At 37.5% G+C, this 11495-nt stretch overlaps 3 protein-coding genes across 3 annotated transcripts; 1 reads left to right on the plus strand and 2 right to left on the minus strand.

Annotated features, from left to right (window-relative positions):
* Positions 1 to 77: 77 nt before the first annotated feature.
* Positions 78 to 1660, minus strand: LOC107227512. The gene is made up of 3 exons (XM_046740958.1): positions 1383 to 1660; positions 422 to 751; positions 78 to 308 (listed from the first exon to the last, which is right to left on the minus strand). Exons 2-3 carry the CDS (start codon positions 734 to 736, stop codon positions 81 to 83), a joined length of 543 nt encoding a protein of 180 aa, XP_046596914.1. The 5' UTR covers positions 737 to 751; positions 1383 to 1660; the 3' UTR covers positions 78 to 80.
* A 148-nt stretch (positions 1661 to 1808) lies between these two features.
* LOC107227490 lies at positions 1809 to 9448 on the minus strand. The gene is made up of 9 exons (XM_015668655.2): positions 9316 to 9448; positions 6858 to 7189; positions 6429 to 6752; positions 5737 to 6159; positions 5441 to 5650; positions 3305 to 3616; positions 2887 to 3210; positions 2349 to 2768; positions 1809 to 2244 (listed from the first exon to the last, which is right to left on the minus strand). Exons 2-9 carry the CDS (start codon positions 7161 to 7163, stop codon positions 2029 to 2031), a joined length of 2535 nt encoding a protein of 844 aa, XP_015524141.2. The 5' UTR covers positions 7164 to 7189; positions 9316 to 9448; the 3' UTR covers positions 1809 to 2028.
* On the plus strand, positions 8007 to 10392 carry LOC107227491 (PCNA-associated factor). Its single transcript, XM_015668656.2, has 4 exons — positions 8007 to 8821; positions 8920 to 9006; positions 9089 to 9219; positions 9388 to 10392. The coding sequence occupies exons 1-4, from the start codon at positions 8785 to 8787 to the stop codon at positions 9475 to 9477; spliced, it is 345 nt and encodes a 114-aa protein (XP_015524142.1). The 5' UTR covers positions 8007 to 8784; the 3' UTR covers positions 9478 to 10392.
* Positions 10393 to 11495: the final 1103 nt, after the last annotated feature.

Here is an 11495-nt window from a genome sequence, read left to right on the forward strand (position 1 = left end):
CAATTGTATAATTTTGAAGTAATATAACTCTCTGACAGCTGATCTGCTAGTTTTTGAAACTCTTTTTTTCTTTGATCTTTTTAGGCAAACGAGACTGCCTGAAATCTGGCTAGAGCTTTCAGAATTAGACTGCATTGCGATAGATTTAAAGTTTTTTGACGAGTTACTGGGCTAAATCCGATAATGCTAACATCTTCCATAACAAGGAAATCGTTTAATCCGTCCAGTACAGCAGCCAACCAACGAGGTAAAATGATGAAATCACTCATATCCTTAGATTTCAGGGAGTTTTGAAACTTTGGGTATATCTGTGATAAGAATTACTTTGCTAGAAATGAGCGCATAAAGAATGATGAATTTTAATCTGTTACAACATGTATAAACTGTAATTGAAAAACCACAATATCAGCAAAAATAATACCTCAAGATGAAAGGTGATTTCGTTGCGAGAGAAGTCTGTACTTCTCAACATTTTTCTTCTGCCCAAATTCCTTGGCATTGATTTAACGACCAGTGATATTTCAGTTGGACTGCTACCTGCGATGCCCTTCACTTTGATTCTATTGACGACCGATAAGTAGGCATCACCCTTGCTACTTCCGACGCCAAAGTTCCAGCTTAGTATTTCGACTTTTTTCTCACAAGATACTTTACGTAGAATATGCTCAAGCGTTTCTTCAGTAAACAAATCGCTGACACCGAACAACAGGATTTTGTTCTTCTCCATAATTCCCATATGAGATTACCGGTACTGAAATATTCAAATTTCTGTTATCAAAACTATATTACAAATTTGACGCCGTACGTAGAAATTTTGTTGAACTGCAGCGGATGTGAAAATCATGAAATTTGTATCTAAATTGCTGCAAATTCAACTTGGGTATAACTTACACGTCGCTCTACTCAGCGTGTGGGGGAAAACTTTATTGCAATCACGCATGAGTCCTAATAATCATGGCGAAACGCTTGGCCTATAAATTAATTGACAATGATCATTCTCATACTATGTGGTCAATTTGCCTCAGACTGAGGCAGGTCAATCGTTGGCATGTTAAATTATTATCTTATATTTTTCGATCGTTTCTTCAATGTGGTTTATGAGTTCAAAGCGATTTTGTGTCCCGTTCCAAGGCATTGTACATTACCCCCGTGTATAAGAGGAGCAATAGTAGCGAATTCTAAACACGCATATCTCTGAAACTAGATGGTCAATTGATCTGAGATTGAAAATAAATAAGCATTACCACTGAAATTAGTTTTCCACCAAGTTTCGGAGTGTTCTCTAATAGGGTCCGTTTGGGGGATAACTACCTTAGAGAGTACCTTTAGAGAGAGAGGGAGAGATTATCTACTGCATTTTAGAAGCTGAGCTTTGTACATACATATTTATTTAGGTCTAGCTGATAAGATGAAAATAAATTCATTTGTTCATTCAAGCCCTTGGATGGTTGTGAAACATGTTTGTATGTTATTTATCACTGTCATTATTGTTCACGTTATTGCGCGTTCGAATACCAGATAATTATGATTCTCGGACACTGTTAATTGCCGGTGAAAAAGATTATAAATGTTATCGTACGATAAATCGGAGGTGAATTTCGTACAAATATCATATCTGTTCAGAAAATGAAATCGTATTCTGCATCTCAAGATACATTCTTATCAGATTGAATTAAAGGATCCACATAGTTTTATTGCTATAACCGGATTTATACGTATTTGCGGGATTGACATATTCCGTTTCTTTCAATGTTTCTGTAACTTGACGTTAGGAAGCAATGTATAAAAATTCATTTATCTAATCATACTCGTATAAAAATAGATAATACTTTATCATAAGATACAACGAAGATAAGTTTCCTTCCAATATAATAAAATACAGTTAGAAATCTCTTTGTTCGAAATACCGATTAAGTACATTACAGTGGCGAGACGGAAATTGATCCTCATTTAGAATTGCTTTTCCTAATAATTTTCGTAAACTAATTATCATATAGTTTGTTTATACCTAAAGCTATGACCTAAATTTCATATATAATTCTTTTCCACTGCGTGCATGATGGTCTCGGCAAGACGGCATCTGCTTTTCTTGGTTTTTAGGTTCTTTAAATTCCAGATTACGCTAACGTCGACTGGCTCATCTCCTTCTATAGAATCCATGTCAAATGCTTCTGATTCGTCCAGTGATACTCCCGGTGCAGTTTCCAGAGCAAAATTTATCCCATGGATACTCTGCTCTTGGACCTGAACATAATAACGCAATGATTAGAAGTCTCGAAATAAATCCTGAGAAATCCGGTCATCGTTCAGTTACACTTTTCATTTTAATACTTGAAAAATACACTCACCTCGTTCATAAATGTGTCCCACGGATAGAGCTTCTCAGGATCCGATTTCAACATGCTTATACTTCTGCCGAGTTCATGGTGGTAGAGTTTCAAAAATTCGTCGTAATGGCCGTCGCGAAGCGGTTTCTCGGTGCAGGTATAGATGAAGAAAGACACGTCTAGAGCTGGGCTAGCGCATCGAGCCAACTGAAAATCTAGGGCAAGAGCATCCGGGTATTCTCTATCAGTTTTTCGAATCATGAAGTTAGGCGCCCACGCATCACCCTGAGTAATCACCGAAGTTGGTGCCGTCACACGGTTGCAGAAATCTATGCTCTTGTCGTACAACTCTCGGCCTGTCCAGGAGTTGAAGCGCTTCTCAGCTTCGCTGCCTGGATACTCCTTAGCTAGCGCATCTTTAGCCATGTTTATTATAAGGGTCTGAAAGAAAAATGGATCGGTTGAGTGGAAATCTGTTCTGTCGTTGGTCAATTTATGTCTGAATAATTTTCATAATGGAGTATTATTGGGTTTGTCGAATCTGACAAGATATACCGACCTGAAAACCTTTGTACCAATCGTACAGTTTTGGAGTAAAATAAGTCTCAATTAAACGATTTGCTATTCTCTGAAACTCCTCTTTCTTTTGATCCTTGTAGGCGAATGATACGGCGTGTAACCTAGCCAGTGCTTTCAATATCAATCTACATTCCTGCACTTGCAACGAATTTTGTCTAGCCAGAGGTTGAAAGCCGATCGAAATGACATCTTCCAGCACGAGATAATCGTTCTCGCCATCCGTTAACGCCGCAAAACATCGAGGTACCATCAGCAAATCTCCTGCGTTTTTAGACTTGACAAACTCTTGAAACTTCGGGAATATCTGTAACGTGAATGAGATTTCCTCAAAAATTGAAGTACGCAGAATCATTGAAATTAAATCTGTGTACGAGCACGTGGAAAGAAAGTATATTTACCTCTGTATAGCACGTAACTTCGTTATAGAAGAATTCGTTGCTCCTGAAAGTTTTTCGTCTTGCCAAATTGTTCGGCATTGATTTGACGACAAGTGATATTTGGATCGGTTTGCCGCCAGCTGTGCCGTTCACCTTGATTCTGCTGATGACGGACAAATAGCCGTCACCCTTCTTGCTCGCGTCTCCAAAATCCCATCCCAATACTTGCACCTCATTTTCCTCTGTTGCATTTCGAAGGCTCTCTTCGAGCGTTTTCTCGGTAAACAGAGCGCTCACACCGGACAGAAGACTCTCGTCCTTTGTCATGTTCTTTTAGCGTCAGTACTGAAACTGCGAAAATATTCTATCATAGAATGGAATCGGATCAAGGACCTCTATAATTCCAACCGAGAATGCACAAAGCGGCAATGTTGGAGTGTACATCAAATATCCCAGGGTCAAGCCCCACTAATCAGCAATACAATACTCATGAGCTGTGGGCGTTGACAGCAGAATTCCAAAGCACATATTGAAACAAGTGGTATTTCCACTGATCTCTGTACTAACAAGCGAGATACACGCGGAAAATATACGAATCGGCACTGCGATAAGAGCAGAGTGTAAGCGAAACATTTGCATTATTCCATAAATAAATATTGACTGAAGAACTAACCGCATAAGTTTAATTGAATCGCTAGAATTGATGAATGTTTCAACGACTTTGACGAATATCCGAGCAACAGAAGCTTGGAACATTCATTCCACGTACTTCGCTCTGCCTTTCACTCATTCAACCGAACTCGGTGGCCTCGAAAAAGGAAACTGGGATTTCCACTTTCCTTGAACGAGTCATTAGTCGTAGCATCGAGAGATTTACACTTTCTATGCTGATACACCGCTTAATGATGCGACGTGGATACGTTTATCGATTTACTAGAGATTGACCATTCGATGTGCTCTAATTGAGAATTGAAGATAAGGATTTGGAGGAATATTCAAGAGCCGACGAATTAACTTCTACACGAATTCATTCGTGTATTTGAATTAGGCGCTGTTTGCTCTCTCGAATTTATTACGAGGTTGAAGTTATTAACGTTATCCTAACGAAACATTGGGGAAAAAATCACTATTTCATTAAGTTTACAGTGTTTCTGAAAAAACTAAGATATCGAAATACGAGTGTGTTTTGTTTTATTACGATTTACTAAATTTCGGACAATTCCAAAATGGCGAAATAACCGTTTTTCCTCGGCATGAATCGTTACGATAACGTTACTAACTTCAATATGATAATTTAGTGATCGCGGCTCGTTGCGTAACGATCATTTTTCAACACTGATCGGGATAAAAACAGTATAACGTAGCATTTTTTCAAATTCTAACAATTAGAATCTAAAAGATAGCACAACGTATACGTCCAATCAGGACGAATGTTCTGCATGAACAGCCCATATGATGATTACTAGGAATTTTATTTTTACAATATATTACAATACGTATGAATTGATTGGATTTAGGAAAAGATAAAACGAAATTAAACATTTGCCCACTTCTATTATATACACATGCACGCGCGGTTTTGAACCGCGATATTGTCATCAGTTATCTAGTTTAAATTGACAAGTATGCGGCATGCGTAAGTTAGTGTACATACATACATTTCCGGCTCTCTGTTCAACAGGAAAGGATTTATGCAATAAGAACATACATCCAACGGACGGAACCAAATTTAATTTTATATTATACTCTTTTAATAACGGTTATACTATAAGTGATATCTAACTACCTATTTAATTCATTACGTTGCAAATCTGCAATATATGCTGCTGTATTTTTATATTCCCATTACCCATTAGCAAAAGATTAACAGAATAACAAATTTTACTTAGTTTCTTAACTTATGCCATTTTCATTGATCGTTTTTCGTCAACAGATAATATAACACAACGCAGCACGTCGAATAATACTTTCTATTTAACTACAGTGTGCATTATACAAAGTATATTCATCCTGCCGAGAGAAACGTTGGTTTGGAAACTACGCTTCTTGAATACTGACCGACATTATGCCGTTTCAAACCCGATTTAACTCGATTATTCAAGTGTACTTCAAATTTTCTTTACTATATATTAAAACTATGCGGCGAAACATTTAAATAAAATTATTTTCCACAGCGTGAACTAAGGTGTCGGCAAGCCGGCGTCGTCCTTCCTTAGATTTTATCGGTTCTATCGTCCAAACATCAGATATATCAACTGCCTCATCTCCCTTGATTATATTCAAGTCAAATGCTTCATCCGCATCTAGTAACGAGAATGGCACGGCCTCAATGGCAAAATTAACTCCATGCAGGCTGTATTCCTGGACCTGAAGGAAGCACAACACAGTCATTGAATGAATAGAAATTAGATCCTTAAATTAGAAGAGTTAAAACCCTTGAATCTTACACGTACCTCTTTCCTGAATAAATCCCAAGGATAGATTTTCTCAGGGTTTGATCCCAGCAAGCTGATACTCCTGCTGATCTCGTCATGATACGTTTTCAGTAAATGTTCGTAATGATCGTCGCGTAAACTTTTTTCCGTGCATGTGTATATGAAGAAAGAAGTATCTAGAACTGGGCTTGCGGCTCTCGAGAGCTGAAAATCTAGTGCAAGAGCAGTTGGATGTTTATCACCGTCTGATTGACGAATTAAAAAGTTTGGCGCCCAGGCGTCCCCCTGCGTTATAACTGAAGTTGCAGCAGATACTTTGTTACAGAAATCTACGCTCTTGAAGTAGAAATCTCGACGTGACCAGGAATTAAATTTCTCCTCAGCTTTGCTACCTGGGTATTCTTTGGCTAGCGCATCCTTAGCAATTTTGAACAGTCTTCCCTGGAACAACAAATGTGTACCTAGAGTAGTGATATTGCTCAGACATAGCTCTATCATCTTCAAAAGGTAAAAATCGTTCAGCTGTTATATCTCTATTGTAATTGTCAGCTGTGAACGGGCTTTCTCATTAAACAATTAAAATGTAGCTGAATCTTTTTTTTTTTCTTCTAGTTTGAGTGGACCAATTTTAAAAATTGCGATTCACTAACTACACGGCAGACAATACCGATGACAACGGTAAACAGATGCGATAGCAAGCGAATACTGACCTGGAAGTTGATGTACCATTTGTATAGTTCAGGAGTGAAATAAGTTTCTAGCAACTTGTCAGCTAAGTTTTGAAATTCTTCTTTCTTCTGATCTTTGTATGCAAATGAAACAGCGTGAAATCTCGCCAGAGCCTTCAGTATCAGTTCACATTGCGACAAATTTAACGTATTTTGCCGAGTCACAGGACCAAATCCGAGAATACTGACATCTTCAAGAGCGAGATAATCGTTTTCTCCATCTGTGACCGCTGCCAAGCAACGAGGTACGATGATCATATCAGCCAAGCCCTTAGAGTGCAAGAAGTCGTTGAATTTTGGAAAGATCTGAAAAGAGAAAAAAAAGAACTTTTCAAACTCTATTCTGGCAATAATGTTAGAATCATATTACAAATAGAGTAGACATAGGGTGTTCAAGAAATTTGTGTTTACCTCAGTGTAACAGATGATTTCATTGTAAAAGAAGTCTTTACTTCTGAATGTTTTCCTCCTGCCAATATTCTGTGGCATCGATTTAACGACGAGCGATACACTTGCCGGTTTGCCGCCAGCCTCGCCTTTAACAGTGACTCTGTCCACAATAGACAAGTAACCGTCGCCCTTTTTGCTCGCCTCACCAAAATCCCAGCTAAGTATTTTAACATCCTTTTCGCCGGTCGTTTTTCGTATTATGTCTTCGAGCGTTTGCTCCGTAAACAATTTGCTCACGCCTGACAACAGACTTTTATCCTTCGACATTGTCTTGCTTTGTTTTCCAATTTGTACTGCAATTGTGAAAAGAAAAACAAAATCAATAAAAATGTGTATGCACTATAGTTAAAGAATTCTTCGCTTCAACTAGCCATTCACAATCGCACTTAATAAAGCAATAACACCTATTCACGGTTGAATACCACTTGTATCTCTAATATTGAACTGATTAGAAAAATAACTTTATTGGCTGTGTGCGTTGAGTGTAACATAATCTCCAACGGCTGATAGATGTGGTTATAAACGGTCCTGGGAATCATTATGACCTAATCCATAGAACAAACTATAAAAGATGAGGCGGGTCGGACCGTTATCAGTGGGATTTTGTTTTTTTCTCTCCGTCGCCTTGCATTTAATGTTTTTTTTTTCAACTTTTTACATCTAATTCTACTTTAATAAATCCAATTCTTTGAAAGTCATTCAGAAATTATATAGTAATGATTTTTTCCCTGATGTTTCGTTACGTTAACGTTAATAACTTCAACCTCGTGTTTCATTTTCTCGTAGTTTTTTGTTTTGTTAAACTTGACTTTTATCACGATATTATCTCGCTGTAAGCGCGTGATAAGCCGACGGCAATATACTTACTCGGTTACGATTATTCTTCTTTTTTTTTTTTTTTAATTGATAATTCTCGATTGAAAGAATTATTTGCCTGTGTGTCCGAATGCGGGAACGTCACACAACACAACAATGATGATATATTCACGACACGACGAATCGATTGACAATGAGCCCGACCGTATCGATTCGCGCAAAGCAATTGACGGAAAACTGATAAATCTGGTAGGCGTATTCTATTCCCTCTTCAGTTCCGATGCTGATACCCAGGCGGCCACGTAGGCAATGAAAGGTTGGCGTCCGAAGTCTCGGAGACGGGTTCGCATTGACGGGAACCTGGTGAGGGAGCGAATACGTGTCAAAATGACGGTTTTCCTCCTTCGAAAGGTGGCTCGTCAAGAGGAGAAACTCCGGCGTCGTTGATCCACGAATAAAACATCACGCTTTGATTCGCGTTGAGATTTTACTATTTGCACGAAATTTTCATTCAAACAGTGCATACATTTGGTTCACGTTTTATCGTTGTGACATAGATATTAAAAATAGAACCGCGATCTCTCGACGCGAGATTGCTAACAATCGATCAGTTTAAAATTGGTGGTAAGGAACGTTGCAAGCGTCATCTATTTCGCACGCTGGCCGTTGTTGAATACGTTCGTTTCCGACCATGGTGGAGTTCTTCTTTTTTCTTTTTTTACTTCTTTTGTTTTGCATTTGTTTTGCCTTTGTTTTATCACTAAGTTCGCAAACTTCGAACCGACTACTTGTCTGTCATTTTGTATTGAAAAAGTCTTCGGACAGGTGGTTTGATCGGAAATTGGCAAAATACCGTTAGTCGCGGGCAGTAACCGAGATTTTCGATAAGCGTACAACGCACGCGTTACAGTTGTCAGTTGCTCGAAGGTCGGCACCGTTGTTGACTATTTGCCCATACGTACTGTACGATACTCATTGCGTCACTGATTCGTTTTTTCATAATCGATATCGAACTTGTATAAGTGTAATCATAATTTCTGACACACGCGACACGCAATAGTACTACGAGATAATGGTAAGAACGAGAGCAGACGCAGGAGTTACGCGGGGTGAGTGGTTATTATCGCAGTTTACAACTTTATAATTCACGCCATCCAATAAGTACGAATTGATAATCCGAATCGATTGTTTTTATTTACCATTAAAGCCGCCGGAGCCAAAGCACCGCGGAAAAATTTAGGCGGCGTATCGGCAAGGATGGTTATTGCGAATGCTTTTGCGGACAAAGGAAAAGGTGAGAGTTCTAAATGAACGGAAATAATAGAAACATCTATTTGTCGTACGCGTTAAAAACTTTTCTGCCAATTATTTATCAGGTAAGGATCATTCCAGTGGAAATTCGTACTGTCCTCGAGAGACACCGGATTGGCAGAAGCCGATTACTTCTTTTTTTCACAGACCGTCTAATGAATCGGGAGAAAGAAGTTTCAAGTGGAAAGAAAAAATGGTAATTAACGATTTAATGACAGTATTACAAATGTAGGGTATCGGTAGATGGGAAGATGTTTAGAGGTTGAGTAAAAAAATTCTTGTATCGACTCACTGCGGATGATTCGATGCTCGAAGACTTTATGAAGATCGATTTTTTTCACAGCTTTATAACTCTTGTTTACAGAATGAGTCTCTTGAAGCTGAACCGGCAGCTGCCTCTGCCACGTCTTCTTCCTTAGATTTGACGTCCACAGAGGATAATACGACCGGCTGACGTCTTACGTAACTTCTGGAGCACGACTGAGTCGCAAAATATAAGCAACACGCTCCTATACTTCAAGTACTTACAGTGCGTGATAATAATTGTCAAGCTGCAACGTAAAAACTGCTCAGTATTTGCTCTCAAATCTGTTTATATATATTAATACATGTTAGATTAGAAGTTCTGATAAGTCTTATCTCAACAAGTTTAGTGAAGAAAAATGTTTTCCCGTGTCTATTTATTTGTCATTTTTTCGTCTATGAAAATACGTTTTTTATACCTATTTTTTGATCGATAACAATAAAGTATCGTTATCATCAACTAGCTGTGTAGGTCATCGGTCTACATAATAATTCAGCATTTATCGAGAAAACATTTTTTATCGCAATATAACTAAAATTGTCTGATAATGTTTAGCTTTAATATCAAAAATGTGTTCACAGCAGCTGATCGTTATAGTATTTGTAATTTTTAAGGCTTTATAACTTAATCACTATTATCTAATTACGTATCTCTTTTTCATTTCTCAAAACCCAAGTATTATTAATGTTTTTAAGAAAGTAACCAAAACGTGCCTCTAATAAGTATAGAAATAGTTTAAGAAAAATATGTCTATTGTTATATAATTTATTTATTCCGTCTTACGTGTACTCGTGTAGTAATAGTAAAGTAAGTCGTTCAGTTTTGTTATTTATCGTTGTGTTCTGTTGATCAGTCAATGTTCCTCAAGTGTTATCGTTAAATCTTGCGTCTAATTGTGAACTGAAGTATTATAGATCCAACAACCGAGACCTTGGATAACTTAGTTTTGGACCATCGACCGTGATATTTTAATTGTCACATGTAACTAATTTTTATGAAACCTTTACGGATGATCAATATTGATAATAGCGACGATTAATAAATATATGGGTAATTCAAATTGAATTGTTTGCAGATTGATTTTTATTCAGTCAATTTGCCTTCCTTTAAATATTTCATATACAAAACATCAATTATTACGCAACTGATCGATGGACTGTTCGAGGCTCACACGTTTCGATATTTCTCACTACCTCTCTCTCTCTCCCTTACACTTGTCGCTGGCAAAGCATCTAAACTTAAACTACACTAACCTAAATTTGTTCGTTTCTATTACTGGTACCAATTGAGAATCGACATTGTTAAACTACAATAAACTACTAATTACAAGGCTACATACTTCCAATTACTTGGGTCAATGGGTTGCGGTGGCAGGGAGGGAGGCAACGCTGGGCCTATCGTCAGGCTAATTCACTGTTTCTTTCACTTCAACTATGTACAACTTAGTCCTTGAGTCGTCATTCTTATTTCATGCATTATTTCAAGATATTAACAAGAATATAAGTTCAATACCGTACATAACGCATTCCGATGTTAATTCAACAAATGCTATCGTATCTTCAAATAAAAACGTCGAGACAAAGATCATTGAATCTTTTTATTATCCCTTTACTTTTTTTCGCCAAAAACTTACTTCCGACCGATTAACAGCCCTGTTCTGCAGTATTTAACATTAATTAACAAATTGGTTTCGTATTATCATTATTATTATTAACAACAACAACAACAACAACAACAGCAGCAGCAGCAATAGCAACAACAACAATAACAACAACAACAACAACAATTCATTACTTCGGGTGAGATTCTTGATAGTTGAAGGAAAATAAAATGATCGCCGTATTATTTTTCTTTCTTTTCTTTTTTTAAACCATTTCGCACGCTATCATCAATTGTCATCATATATTTATACATCGTATTCCACGTAATACTGCTTGTTTATTGCCATTCAACTCTTTCTGTTTCACTCAACACTCAACGCGAATCCATGTCGTTCGAGATAAATTCGAAACTCTAGGTCCTCGTTTTATTGATTCGTTTTTTTCCCTATATTTCGAGCTACGAAGAGCTCAGCTATGGAAAATTTTGGTAACCGACGTATTAGTTTGATAGATTTCATTTTTACGGCGTATTGTTGGTCAGAAATTCATATGAAGAACCATATAACT

This window comes from Neodiprion lecontei, chromosome 5, assembly GCF_021901455.1.
Source record: "Neodiprion lecontei isolate iyNeoLeco1 chromosome 5, iyNeoLeco1.1, whole genome shotgun sequence".
NCBI lineage: Eukaryota > Metazoa > Arthropoda > Insecta > Hymenoptera > Diprionidae > Neodiprion > Neodiprion lecontei.